This window comes from Spea bombifrons, chromosome 1 (genome assembly GCF_027358695.1).
Source record: "Spea bombifrons isolate aSpeBom1 chromosome 1, aSpeBom1.2.pri, whole genome shotgun sequence".
Lineage (NCBI taxonomy): Eukaryota > Metazoa > Chordata > Amphibia > Anura > Pelobatidae > Spea > Spea bombifrons.
The window spans coordinates 86,452,643-86,465,054 of NC_071087.1; the positions used below are offsets into that span (position 1 = coordinate 86,452,643).

Genomic DNA, 12,412 nt, shown 5'->3' on the forward strand with positions numbered 1-12,412 from the left:
TAACAGGGTGTTAAATGCAGCATTTTTGTTTAAATTTAGCTGCTGGCTTGTTTGACGCTGTGGTGACAATCTCCTTGCACTATTCAATATACACAGCCGGTCATTTTGATTAGGTTACCAACAGATTTAGTATATGTGCCACACAAAGCAAACCCACAAAGCCCCCATCTATAAATGTTTTCACCATGTTTGCTGCCCCATCAGTCACCATCTTTCCCATTCCACTACTGCGCCTAACTGTGATCCAATCCACTGTGCATAGCAGCTGCCAAAATGTGAGCTGATGTGTGCTGCTCATTCATAACCTCAGCTTGGAGTGAAAAAAGATCTATAATCCTGCTGCCATTCTGTCCCAGTTCCACCCCTCCTGTCACCCCATGTGCCTACATGAGCTGCAGTGGTACTGTCCTCCAAATATTTGGGCAGCTACCACTGTGCCATGGGTAAAAGAAATGCATGCTGCGCACTAGAGCACTCCATATGCCGGAGATGAAGCAGATGGCTTGTCCATCTGTCAACGATGAGACACAAGACTGGTAAAGGGATAGCATTATGGGCCTGCTACAGGTTGTGCGACAGGTAAGGCGGCAGTGGAGAGCAAGGGCAGGTTGTAACACTCACCCTCTCTGATTCTCATACTGTTACCTTTTTATAAGTTGGGACTAGTGTAAGTTCTTTAATACTGTTTAAGATTTAGGTGTTACAAATGCAAACTTACAATGTTAAATAAATAAGGATTGATCCAAGGTACAATGTAATTGCTGCTTGAGTCCTATTGGACTTTTCTCCTTGAATTAGTGTATTTGTAAATCTAAACAACTATCTTATGCTATACCTATTTGAATAAATTATGCATGTTTAGAATACACTTTATATTATTGTGTCATAACAGCAGTAGAGTGTTGGCAGGAAATGGAAAAAAGTTTTAGTTTATCAGTTGGAGAAAATATATGGTGGATTGGTCGAGAGAAATGCTAGTACTGCCCAATCCGAAATCATAGCATATGTTGATGCCCTCCTACCTTAACACAACCAAGCCAGTATACGTGACTGAGATTGTTGGGACTGTGACATCCCAGGCTTATAGTTTGGAGTTTAGGGCTCATGGGTAGAAGCAATCCTTATACTCAGTGGTGGATGTGAGGACATAGCGCTGCTCTCACATGTAGTGTAAATGTTCATTGGAATCTCACAGCACATGGGAGTATTTCTATCATAAATTTCATTTTAATATATACAGTGCTGGGAAGACCCTGCAAGTGCCTTTATTATTTTATGAATTAATTATAGCCACAGTGTATGTGTTTAAGTGTTTACATCAAGTCATTTTTTTTGCAGTCCGTGCGACTAAAAGTAGATGGGGCTATTAAGGATGAGACTAGTAAAAAAAAAGTGAAACAGTTGTATTTATCTCCAGCGGCACCTTTGTACTTAACCTTCACATTTTCATTTAGAACAATGTAATTTACAAACATTGAATATTTGCTTCAATATTAGTGTAAACGGTAAAATATTTGTAAAGTTATTTGTGCCAGTCTGATTGTACAAGATTGCCCTTAATACATGACTCTTATTATAAATCAGTGGGATATACCAACACTTCTAAATTCTCCATGTTAGTTTGATGAGTTAACCTCTCTGAAAATGTGTTCTAACTAAAGTGCCCACTTTATTACCTATTTATTTAAGCCCAGACCACTGGGCATTGCCCCAAAAGAAAGAAATCTAAATGAAACAAGTCCTCTTAGGCCATTTAAGATGTTGGGAAGTATGATTTTGGATATGTTTTATTATACACATTATTTATCCTGCCATACAATAATAACAATAATAATAATAAAAATAAGAAGAAGAAGAAGAATGACAATGTAAAAGAAAAAAAAATGAAATCACTTTATTTTTATTGACCGTGACTCCATTTAAAAAGAATAATTGGTTATTTACTGATCTCATGCAATGGATAGCAGGCAAGTTACAAATGAAGTTTACATTCACAAACTTTCTACATCTTCCTTTTGTTGTTGTTAAGAAGACCAAAGCATGCATTTGTCATGGGTATATAAGCTTTCAAATTACAAAATGATTGAGCTAATCACAAAATTATGGCTGAACAGGTTAGCTTCCATTTGAGAAAACATTTTTATAGACCATTATCCAAACATTGTTTTTACTAACAGAGAGAGGAAACACAAGTACATAGCATACACAGAGGACATTACATTTAGTTTACAACGTCAAATCGCTTAACGTCACGTGACAACATTGGATTAGTAAGCTCGTCAAAAGAGACATATAGAGCAGCATTGATATGTGTTACTCTGACACAAAGGGGAAAGACACTACAATAACATACAGTAAACAAGAAACTCCAGTGCAAATTAATACATGATCTAGTCTCTTTTATACATAGCATTCAAAATTAATATTGCAGTCTGATTTTATATGGCTTTCTCTAAAGGTAGATGTAAATTGCGAAAAAAATAATGCCACATTTAAATCTCATAAATTTATTACCCTCCAAAGGAAAAAAAGATGACTTTGTTTTGAGAACTAAAAAAGGATTCCAGCTCTAGCACTGTGTCATTGATAGAACAATAGATATTGTTTAATGCAATGCATCCTTTTCCTCAATTAAAAAAAAAAAACATATAAAAGACTACCTCAATTACCTGAGATTAAAAACATCTTATGGACAGAAAACAATGAACGATGACAGAGAAATTCAGAATGAATTAAACAAATGAACCAGGCTTCTCTTTGGTCTTGTTTTAAAGCCTCGCGTTACATTTCTTAATAATTATAATAATAATAGAGTCATTGTTAATGTATTCTGCACAATGTAAGTCTATATTTTTAATTTGGACCAGGTATATTAATCATTAATCATAAGAGTATGATTCCCATAATTCCCATAATGATCAACCAACCATGTGTTGCATTTAAGTTCGTAAAGTCCAATTAAGGAGATTTAGGAAGGTTTAGCAGGTTACAAGCAGAGGGCCGGAATAAAATTAAAGTTTGCTTAAGGCACCGAGAGCAACTAAGTCAGCTCTAGTTGCCTGAGGAATTAGAGCCATGTTCTAGTGCAGAACAGGCCAAACCTTGACTTCTACATCTTGACATCACAGTATAATACATAGAGTTCTGCATAATAAGTCTTTATTTTGCATGTGGTCAGTGTTACTAAATCCGTTTTCTGTTATTTTAACAATAGTGCTACAACCAGAATTTAAAATAGGTTTCGTAACTAAACAGATTAAGAGGGCTTGCTTTTTCACTGTGTTTTCTTTATTGTTGTTAAAGGCTGCCCTCGTGGTGACGGTTGGAACTCCAATGCGTCTCAGTCTGTAAATTGTTTCTAAATTGGTAATCTAAACATTTTGTGAACCGTGTAAAAATGTCAGCAGTATCCCTCTATAAGTAAGACTTCTAGGATTACTGGGAATTGACTATATTGGCTCAAAATAGGATACAATCACTGCCCCATTAATTCAATTGCAATCTGTATGTCTTTTGGCCATTTCCATAAAGATAAACCATGTTTTTATAAACTCCAGTAAAGTATAAAATACTAAGCAGGCTGTTTAATAAATACACGAAAAAATAAATATTTAAATTAATGAAATAATATGCATTTCATACACACACTGATTTATCTTTCAGAAACATATTTCCAGGTTAGCCTATGTTTGGCAGGTGAATGCATATTCATATTAATATGTCGTGTGTGAAAAGTACAGGATTAGTAGCTATTAAAATTCGACCCACGTTAAAATTTATTTGGGTTTAACAGTTTTAATAATTATGCAATAATGTAGGACATATTGTAAAACGACAGGGTGTTAAAGGCAGCATTTTTGCTTAAATTGAATATAGATTTCTATGAAATCTTATATAAAATCAATATTTCATATGGCGTTATATAATAACAAAATGAAAAGGGATATTTATCATTTATTTAAATCTTTATTGTAGTGTATATACCAGAGGCTCTCCTACAGTTCAAGATGAAACCCTGAATAAAGGAGGTTAACATGGTTCATTTTTCTGAATTTTCTCGTATTTTCAAAGACTATGAAGTAACAAACACGTCACGTTACATTGTTCATTATAACAGCATACTTTATGTAATTTTTCATAAAATTCTGCCATAATTTCCAAATTGATCTGAAGGATGCATTAAAGCAGCAATTACATGTTGAGTTTCACTGAATAACTATGCATTAATAATATTACTAGAAAGAAATGATGAGGTGACAATTCCCCCCTCATTAATCTGTGTGTGTAACTACCAGGTTTAACATACATTGTACTATGGCTTATAATAAAATTGCGTAGACTGCAGCTCATAACCTTGACATCCATTTAGAGGTGTCTACTGTATGTGACTATGGACAAAGGAAAGGAGAAAAGAAAGTAAAGGGTCTAGTGAGCAAAGGTTAAGAGACGGGAGGGAGGGTAGCATGTGGCAATACTGAAATTTCCCATCAGACAATGGGAAATCCATTGCTTGTCTGATTATAGTTAAAACAGTCTGACAGTCTACTGTGTTTTACTTCTTGAACATATCTTGAAGTGGACCCGGTAGATATTTAATAACTGTGTCAAGAATGCTCTCTTCTTCTTCTTCCTCTTCGCCCCCACAACCTGCAGGTATTGCCTTCTTTGGACGAGTCAAACTGCCTTCAGCTGTGGCTTCCATTGCAGCTTGTGCCTCAGCTTCCTTTTCCTCTTTCTTCTTAATACCATACTGTTAGACAAACACACAAAACACATTATCAGCAACAGATTCGTCATGTAAGCATATATACTGTACATACTGGAACATATTTCGCTTATGTGACTAGCTTTCAGGAATCAACAATCTCTGTCTACTTTGTATTCCTTAATAGAAGATGATACCTCTTATAAGTTAATTAAAAGTCCCATAAGCGTCCAGTACCTTAGAGATAAAATCCATTAAAAGTGCATATGACCCTACCTCTTTTTCTATTATATATTATTATATTGATGGTTCTAGTGGGACATTTAGTTTTAGTTATATGTGAGACCCAGTGGTGTAGTCCATGAAGCCTTTATAACTAGAAACTTGTTTTATTTGAAGTGTATTGTGTGTTGTAAAGCAGCCGTGCGTACTGGAATAATCCTTTACAATTCAATTGGCCTGCAATCTGCCAATATGAGCTGCCAGGGAAAAATTACATTAAAGCCTCAAGACCCTGTGGATGTAAGACTCAAACAATTACATTTTTAATCACGATAAATGCAATTGAAGCAAAGGTTATTTATGTTCAACACATCTATTTTTCCCTTAAAACTGGAGCTTCACATGTTAAAAAACGTAGACATTCATTATACTATAGTGGGGCAGCTATGAGCGGCAGTGGGGAAGTGCCTGAAAACTAGGATTGTTCTGCCAAAGGGGACTCTGGTTCATTTGCTTAAACATGTGGCCTAATCAAACATGCAAACACATTAAGTCACAAAGAAATATGTAGGGTTATATATTACGAGAAATCTTGCTGCAGAATGGCAAAAATGTGGTCCAGTCACCATAGCAACTAATGTTCCCGCTCATTGCTTTACTTAAGATGCATTGAATGCAGGAAAGTTGTATTGGTTAGTGTTTGCTAGGACAAATCAATGCTTAGATTGATTTGACACGGTCATTAAGTAAACCAAGGGTGTCCACAAAATGTAAAATTGCTGTAGAAAGTTGATTACTCTATTAGCCCGGTAAATAGTCTTAAGCTCCGACGATAGCAGAAGGAGGCTTAGCTTCAAGCAGCTTTTGGTTACATAGGACTTGATCATTACTAGTTTACAAAGAAATTGTTCAGCAGTATGACGGCTGTCGAAATCCCTGGTTTTCAAAAATCTAGTGGGTTGAAGTAGAAAATGACCCAGCAGTATCCGTATATCTACTTCTAGCAATACATATTAAGAGAGATGCTTAAAAGTGGAAGAATATATATATATATATATTTTTTTTTAAAAAGTGTAATAATAAGGTCAATAATAAATTAACTGTTACAGCTTTAAGGATACCTAAAATTGACTTATTAAAACCACACATAACGTGTTTTTTAATGGTAATGTTCAGGGACTATATTCATTAGGGAAAAGGGGGCAAAACCAGTATAAAAACACGTTTCTGGTTTTACAATCTCCCCGTGCAAAGTGGCGAACTCCCCAATTATGATGGTGGCTCCCATTTTTGTTTAGTATATTGAACGCTATAATGTGTATAACCTTGTCACAGACTGATGTATGCCTGTCCTGAGTTTTCTGGGTTTTCTAGCATTTTATTAAAAAAAATATACTTTATGATTAATGTGTTTCATCTTGAAAAATTGCTGGGTTTTTGGTCCTTGTGGACTGGAACTGGACATGTCTAAATTAAAAGTCTCCTGGTGTGCAGTAAGACTCACTTGTTAAGCACTAGTCATACTGTTCATCTTGGTGTAATCTGTGGCACTCATCAATGAGAATATTTCTATCACATTATGGAAGACCGTATAAGAGGAAGATGATATGGGTGGGTGTTAAAGAAAAGATTGAGGGATGGTGAAGATATGTAGGGAATACATATTTTAAAAAAGGGCAGTCGGCATAATGAGGTTTTTGTTCCAGGTTCAAGTAAGATGACACATAATGTTCAATTCAACAGCTGAAATAATAAAAATAATAATAATATTGCAAAGTTATCAAAATAATATTTAATAATTTCAAGTTTGGTCCAGTTTATATGTATAGTGAGAATGCATGTGGTCATGTGTCACAAGCAGGGGGAACAGCTAGGTTGCTGTCATGGCAACACAACAAGCATCTGGGCACATATCAGTTTTCAAACGTGGAATTTTCAGAGATTGATTTACTGGGGCTGTTTCGGACAGTGTACCAGCCCACCCATACAAGTGTATGTTTCCAAACAGTAGATACCCAAGGGTAATTTTGACATCCTGTCATGCAGCCATTTTATTACTAATCTTTCGAAAGTGTTGTGGCAACATTGCTTTATTTTGCTGTTTTTCCCAGTACAGCGATGCCTCAAAAGCAAAGGTTTGGCGTCATCTGGGAGAAGTACAGAGATAAAACTGTGGCACATGCATTTCAGTTTTACATTTTCATAGACTATTTGGGGAAGTTAGCAGACCCCAATTTAATTTCTGCACATAACAATACATGTTTATGAAAAATAGACAACATTTGACAGCATGATCTCCTGTACAGGCATACTTCCTTGGTCCTTAAGGGGTGAACACTTAGGAAATATGTAGCAGGCAAAGTGGGCTCAGACAGCGAGCTATGTGTATCTATGTAAGAGCACTCTTTTCCTTCTCTAAACACTAGCATTATAGCTAACTCCTGGAAGTAATTCTCGCATGTTTTAAAGAACACATGCAAGCCTTACAATTATGCTTACGCATGAGGCTTTACTTGGAAAGAAGAGAAGTTTGCTGATTGGTCTGCGACTGTTCGCTAGCTACCCTGGTGGTAAAGTAAAAAAGCCAATGTTTCTTTTTCTCCATCTCTCCCCTTTCTCCCTCTCTTTTTCTTTCTTCTAAGGGCTGTGGTAATGTAGTGGAAGCATGGCATCTGTTCCTACAGACCTCTGCTTCACTGCTCCCTTACGCTGTGCACAGGTTCAGTGCTGAGCGCCAGGATATGACATCATATCCCAGCGCTCAGCATTAGTCACTGGTGCGCATCATAAGGGAGCAGAGAAATAGAGTCCAGTAGGAACAGACATTTAATCACAGACTCCCTTTAAATGTAAAGAGGTTAGTAAATCCCTTTTACTTTAATCAACCTTTTCTCTTATACCTACTAGCTGTGGGAAGTTAAAATTTCATAGGGTCATAAAAACACATCGATCCCAGAACGGGATATAAAAACTGAACTCCATTTTTTAAAACATGCTATTACTAGTGAATGAAGAATTGTTTTTTTTAATAGATTTGATTCATCATACTTTTTTTAATCATGTGAATGTTAGCTGTGATATAAAAATGAAGCAAAGGCTGGTCCTAGAAAATTGAACCACATTCAAGAAATATCCATACCTAACCCCTAATTTCTACCCTATTAGAAATATAGGGTCATGTGCTTTGTCAGATATAATCACACTAGCCTCTGCATCCTGTAATAAACCGTAAGTGTGGTACCATTCACGTCAGTAATTATAGTCAATGTCTTTCTTCACTGCGCACCAGAAAGTGATGTCATTTCGATCGTGCAGTGAGAGAACTTGACTACAAGTAGGTAAGTACTGAGTATGTGTTTTTCTGGGGAACTGGAGGGGTTAACATTAATTAGTATTGAATAAAAACTTAACTTTTAATAATCTTCAATATGAGTGTTATGATTTTTGTAGGTAGAACAATGCATAATGTCTAAGTGGCGAGGAAGAGGTTTGAGAGATAGATCTGTAATTTAAAACTCTTCTTTGCTACTTAGGCATATTGCATTGTTCTACCTACAGAAATCATAATACTCTTATTAAAAGTTAAGTTTGGATTCAATTTATTTTATTTCTGGTTGCAAGGATCTATGTGCATTTAATGGTTGGTTGTATTTACTCTTTTTTTCTGCCTCATGAAAGAGACGCCCTTTTTCTCTTTGATCTCTCTTTCTGTCTCTTTGATTCTTGTATGGTTTTCCTTTTATGTCCTTGTCCTTTCGAGGACAGCAAGAAAAAAGGGGGAGAGAGGCTTGAAAAACACAGAAAAAAAGAGAAATATATGTTGTTTGCTGAAAAAAGATATAGCAAATTAAATAGTGTAAGAATCAGAGACAGAAAGGGAGATAAAAAGTAAAAGAGACTGCAAGGAGGCGTCAGTGTTCTGCGGTGTCAAGTGATAAGGGCAGGCTGGCGCTTCACAATAATAAGTGAGATGTGTGGGTATGTTAATGTGGTGACTGTGTGTTTCTGGGTGGGTGTCTGCTTATGTGCTTATGTGCATGTGTATCTTAGTGTGTGTGACCGTGTGTGTGTGGGTATGTTAGTGTGTGTCTGAGTATGTAAGCGTTGGTCTCTGTGTGTTATTGTGTGTGTCCAGTTGCGTAAGTGTCATTGTGGGTTAAAATGTCTGGTTATGTTGTCAGTGTCTGGGTAGGTATGTTTGAGTGAGTGTTTGTGAATGTTAGTGTGTCTGGGTATGTTAGTGTGTGTCACTTTGTCTAAGTATGCTAGTGTGTTCACATTAGTGTTGAGTGGCTGGTTGTGTTGGTGTGAGTGATTGGGTCTGCTAGTGTGAGTCTCTGGATGAGCGTGTTAGTGTGATTGTGTCTGTGCATGTTAGTGTGAGTGTCCGGTGTGTCTGTTAGTGTAGTTGTCTGTGTGTCTGCATATGTTTGTGTGTGGATATGTTAGTGTGTCTGTCTACATGTGTGTTAGTGTTGAGTGCCTGGTTGTTAGTACCAGTGTCAGTTTATGTGTTTGTGCAAGGTGGCAACCTGAAGTCTTTTTTCAATGTAGGATAATAAGGCTTAGAGTACATAGAAGTTTACGGTATTATAGAAGCTTTTCATACATGTAAGTAATCATCAACAGCACATTTTAGATTTTTATATTCCATCACTATTTTTGTATTACTCATAGACATATCACTTTTTTGAAGTTTCCAAACATTTGAAATCATGGCATCATTATTTGCAAAATGCTTAGCTTTAGAGTATGTTCATTGCTATTTGCTTTACGATCACAGCAATACCAAAAATTACCCATACCCAAGTATAATAACACAAAAGGGTAACACGCACCCAGCTTTGGTTGCATGATGTAACCACTCCTATTGAACACATATGTATTTCTCAAATCTTCCTGCATTCTGTACCTATAGTTTAACACTTTTGCTTTTCACACACAGGACAGACTTTAATATCTCCCGTAAAGTTAAGGGCTGACTAAAACTTGCATAAGGTAACACACAACTCTTCACCGGAGGAGAGTCCAGCTGATGCAATTTGAAAAAGGCAAACAATTTGACCCCGAGTTATTTACGAATGTGAGTTAGACCTAATTGGGGATGAAAGTAAGAGTAACACATAGGAGGCATGGACCCAGGGGTGTACCTAGCGTATTTGGCACCCGTGGCAGATCCTGTATGTGGCACCCCCTCCACACAGAAAAAAAGTGATGGGCAAAATATTTCACAAATGTTTATCTGTATGTCAGCTGGAAAAAATTGAAATCTGGAAAAATAAATTAACTTATAAATAAATTGAAAAGGTTTAAATAAATAACATTTACTGAACAGATATGGTACAGTGCAATTCCCACTACTATACACTAACCCAGACATTGATGCTAGTGCAGCATAACCCCTATTATTAGCCCCTGAAATAGCCTGCCTGTGCCACCGCTACCCTTGAAACAGTCTGCCTGTGCCACCTCTGCCGCTGAAGTAGTCTGCCTGTGCCACCTCTGCCACTGAAGCAGCCTGCTTTGCTGCTGAAACAGTCTTCCTTTGCCCGCTCTGCTGCTGAAGCAGCCTTCCTGTGCCACTTCTGCCCCTGAAGCAGCCTAACTGTGCCACCTCTGCCCCTAAAGCAGCCTAACTGTACCACCTCTGCCCCTAAAGCAGCCCAACTGTGTTACCTCTGCCCCTTAAGCAGCCTAACTGTGCCAACTTTGCCCCTGAAGCAGCCTGTGCCGTCTCTGGCTGGCTTAAAGCATATAAGGAGGACATTTATTTAATATACACGTTATAAAATAAATTTGTTTAAAATGTTTTTTCTCTTTTGAGCTATTTGTCTAGTGGAAATGGCAAACACCAAACAGTCCTTGTATGCTATTTCATCACTAGGTGCCCTGCAAATACCATGTAGTAAGACTGTGATCGACAGGAAGAGCTTTACCCTAAACAGTGGTTAGGTTGAACACTTACTATTATCTAAGCATGAAGCTAACTGATGGCAGCTTTTGCATCAAATTGTTTTCTAAACTCGCTTCCAAGCAATTTCCAGTTGTCAAGCATTAATTTAATAAACTTTGTATTGCCAAGGGGCTTTCTGCTGTGCTGGGGCAATCCACCTGAAATAATCATCCAGGCATCAAGTCTTTGGAATAGTATTATAAAGGCAGCTGGCCTTTAGTGAAAAGAACATGGAAATAAGACATAACTGTAATATGAATTACCTTCCATTCTCTTTCCCATTTCGTCACCTCTTTTCATTTATTTCTTCTGTACTCGTTTATTATTTCTGTCATAGCTAAAATGGGAAACTTGTGTGTGATATACTACTTAGTTCTTCATGTTTTTTTTTTAAGAAACATATTGTTATGATGAATCCACTACAGTTGTTCTTTTCTTTTATTCAGACCTTTTCTCAATAAAATACTAACTTTATTTTACTATATGATTGGACAATGTAGTAGACTACAAAAATGCTAATGCAGCATATGCGGGCACTTGGGTTCAAATGGTTATGTTAACCACTAGAAGAATAATTAGTTAAAAACATGGTTTACTTTAGTATATAAAGAAAGCGTGTAGGTCATATACCCCTCAGTCTCTTAAGGGGCTCCTATTAATGCAGAGCAGAGAACATATTCCCCTGACCCACTACTAGACCACCAAGGACAAAAGCCACCATCCATTGAGTATGCAAACAATTAATCACACATGTACAGTATATTTGTAACACATTATATTGTTTTTATACTATATTATTATTATTAGTATCATACTAAGTTTTCTACATTTCTCAGTTGTAGCATATAATGTAACACAGTCTGCCCTAGTGCATATGTTTCCATGGTACATTTATAAAATGTATAAATGTTGCTGAGGATTATACAATGATCAGCCATAACATTATGACCAGTGACAGATGAAGTGAATAACACCGCTAATCTTGTTCTCATGGCACCTGCATATTAGGTAGCAAGTGAACATTTCGTTCTCAATGTTGATGTGTTAGAAGTAGGAAAAATGGACAAGCATAAGGATCTAGGCGACTTTGACAAGGGCCAGTTTGTGATGGCTAGATGACTGGGTCAGAGAATCTCCAAAACTGCTGAGAACAGTTAGCTGGAACAGTCAGCTGGAGAACATATGGCACCAGGATGCACTATGGTATGAAGGCAAGCCGGCGAAGGCATTGTGATGCTTTGGGCAATGTTCTGCTGGGAAACCTCGGGTCCTGCCACTTATGTAGATGTTACTTTGACACGTACCACCTACCTAAGCATTTTTGCATACCATGTACACCCTTACATTATTCCTTGATGGCATTTGCCTCTTTCAGCAGGAAAATGATCCCTGTTACAAAGCAAAAATGGTTCAGGAATGGTTTGAGGAACACAACGAGTTGAAGGTGTTGACTTGGCCTCCAAATTTCCCAGATCTTGATCCGCTCGGACCACACATGCGAATAGCTGGCTTAAGCATATAAAGAGGAAATC

At 37.1% G+C, this 12,412-nt stretch overlaps 1 protein-coding gene across 2 annotated transcripts in view; it reads right to left on the reverse strand.

Moving 5' to 3' along the window:
* Positions 1-3,846: 3,846 nt before the first annotated feature.
* CPLX1 (complexin 1) overlaps positions 3,847-12,412 on the reverse strand; it is a 98,567-nt gene continuing 90,001 nt past the window's right edge. For both annotated transcript variants that reach the window (XM_053465807.1, XM_053465806.1), the window contains exon 4: positions 3,847-4,750. In XM_053465807.1, the coding sequence (XP_053321782.1) occupies positions 4,553-4,750 (198 nt within the window). In that variant the 3' untranslated portion in view covers positions 3,847-4,552. The remainder of the gene's footprint in view (positions 4,751-12,412) is intronic.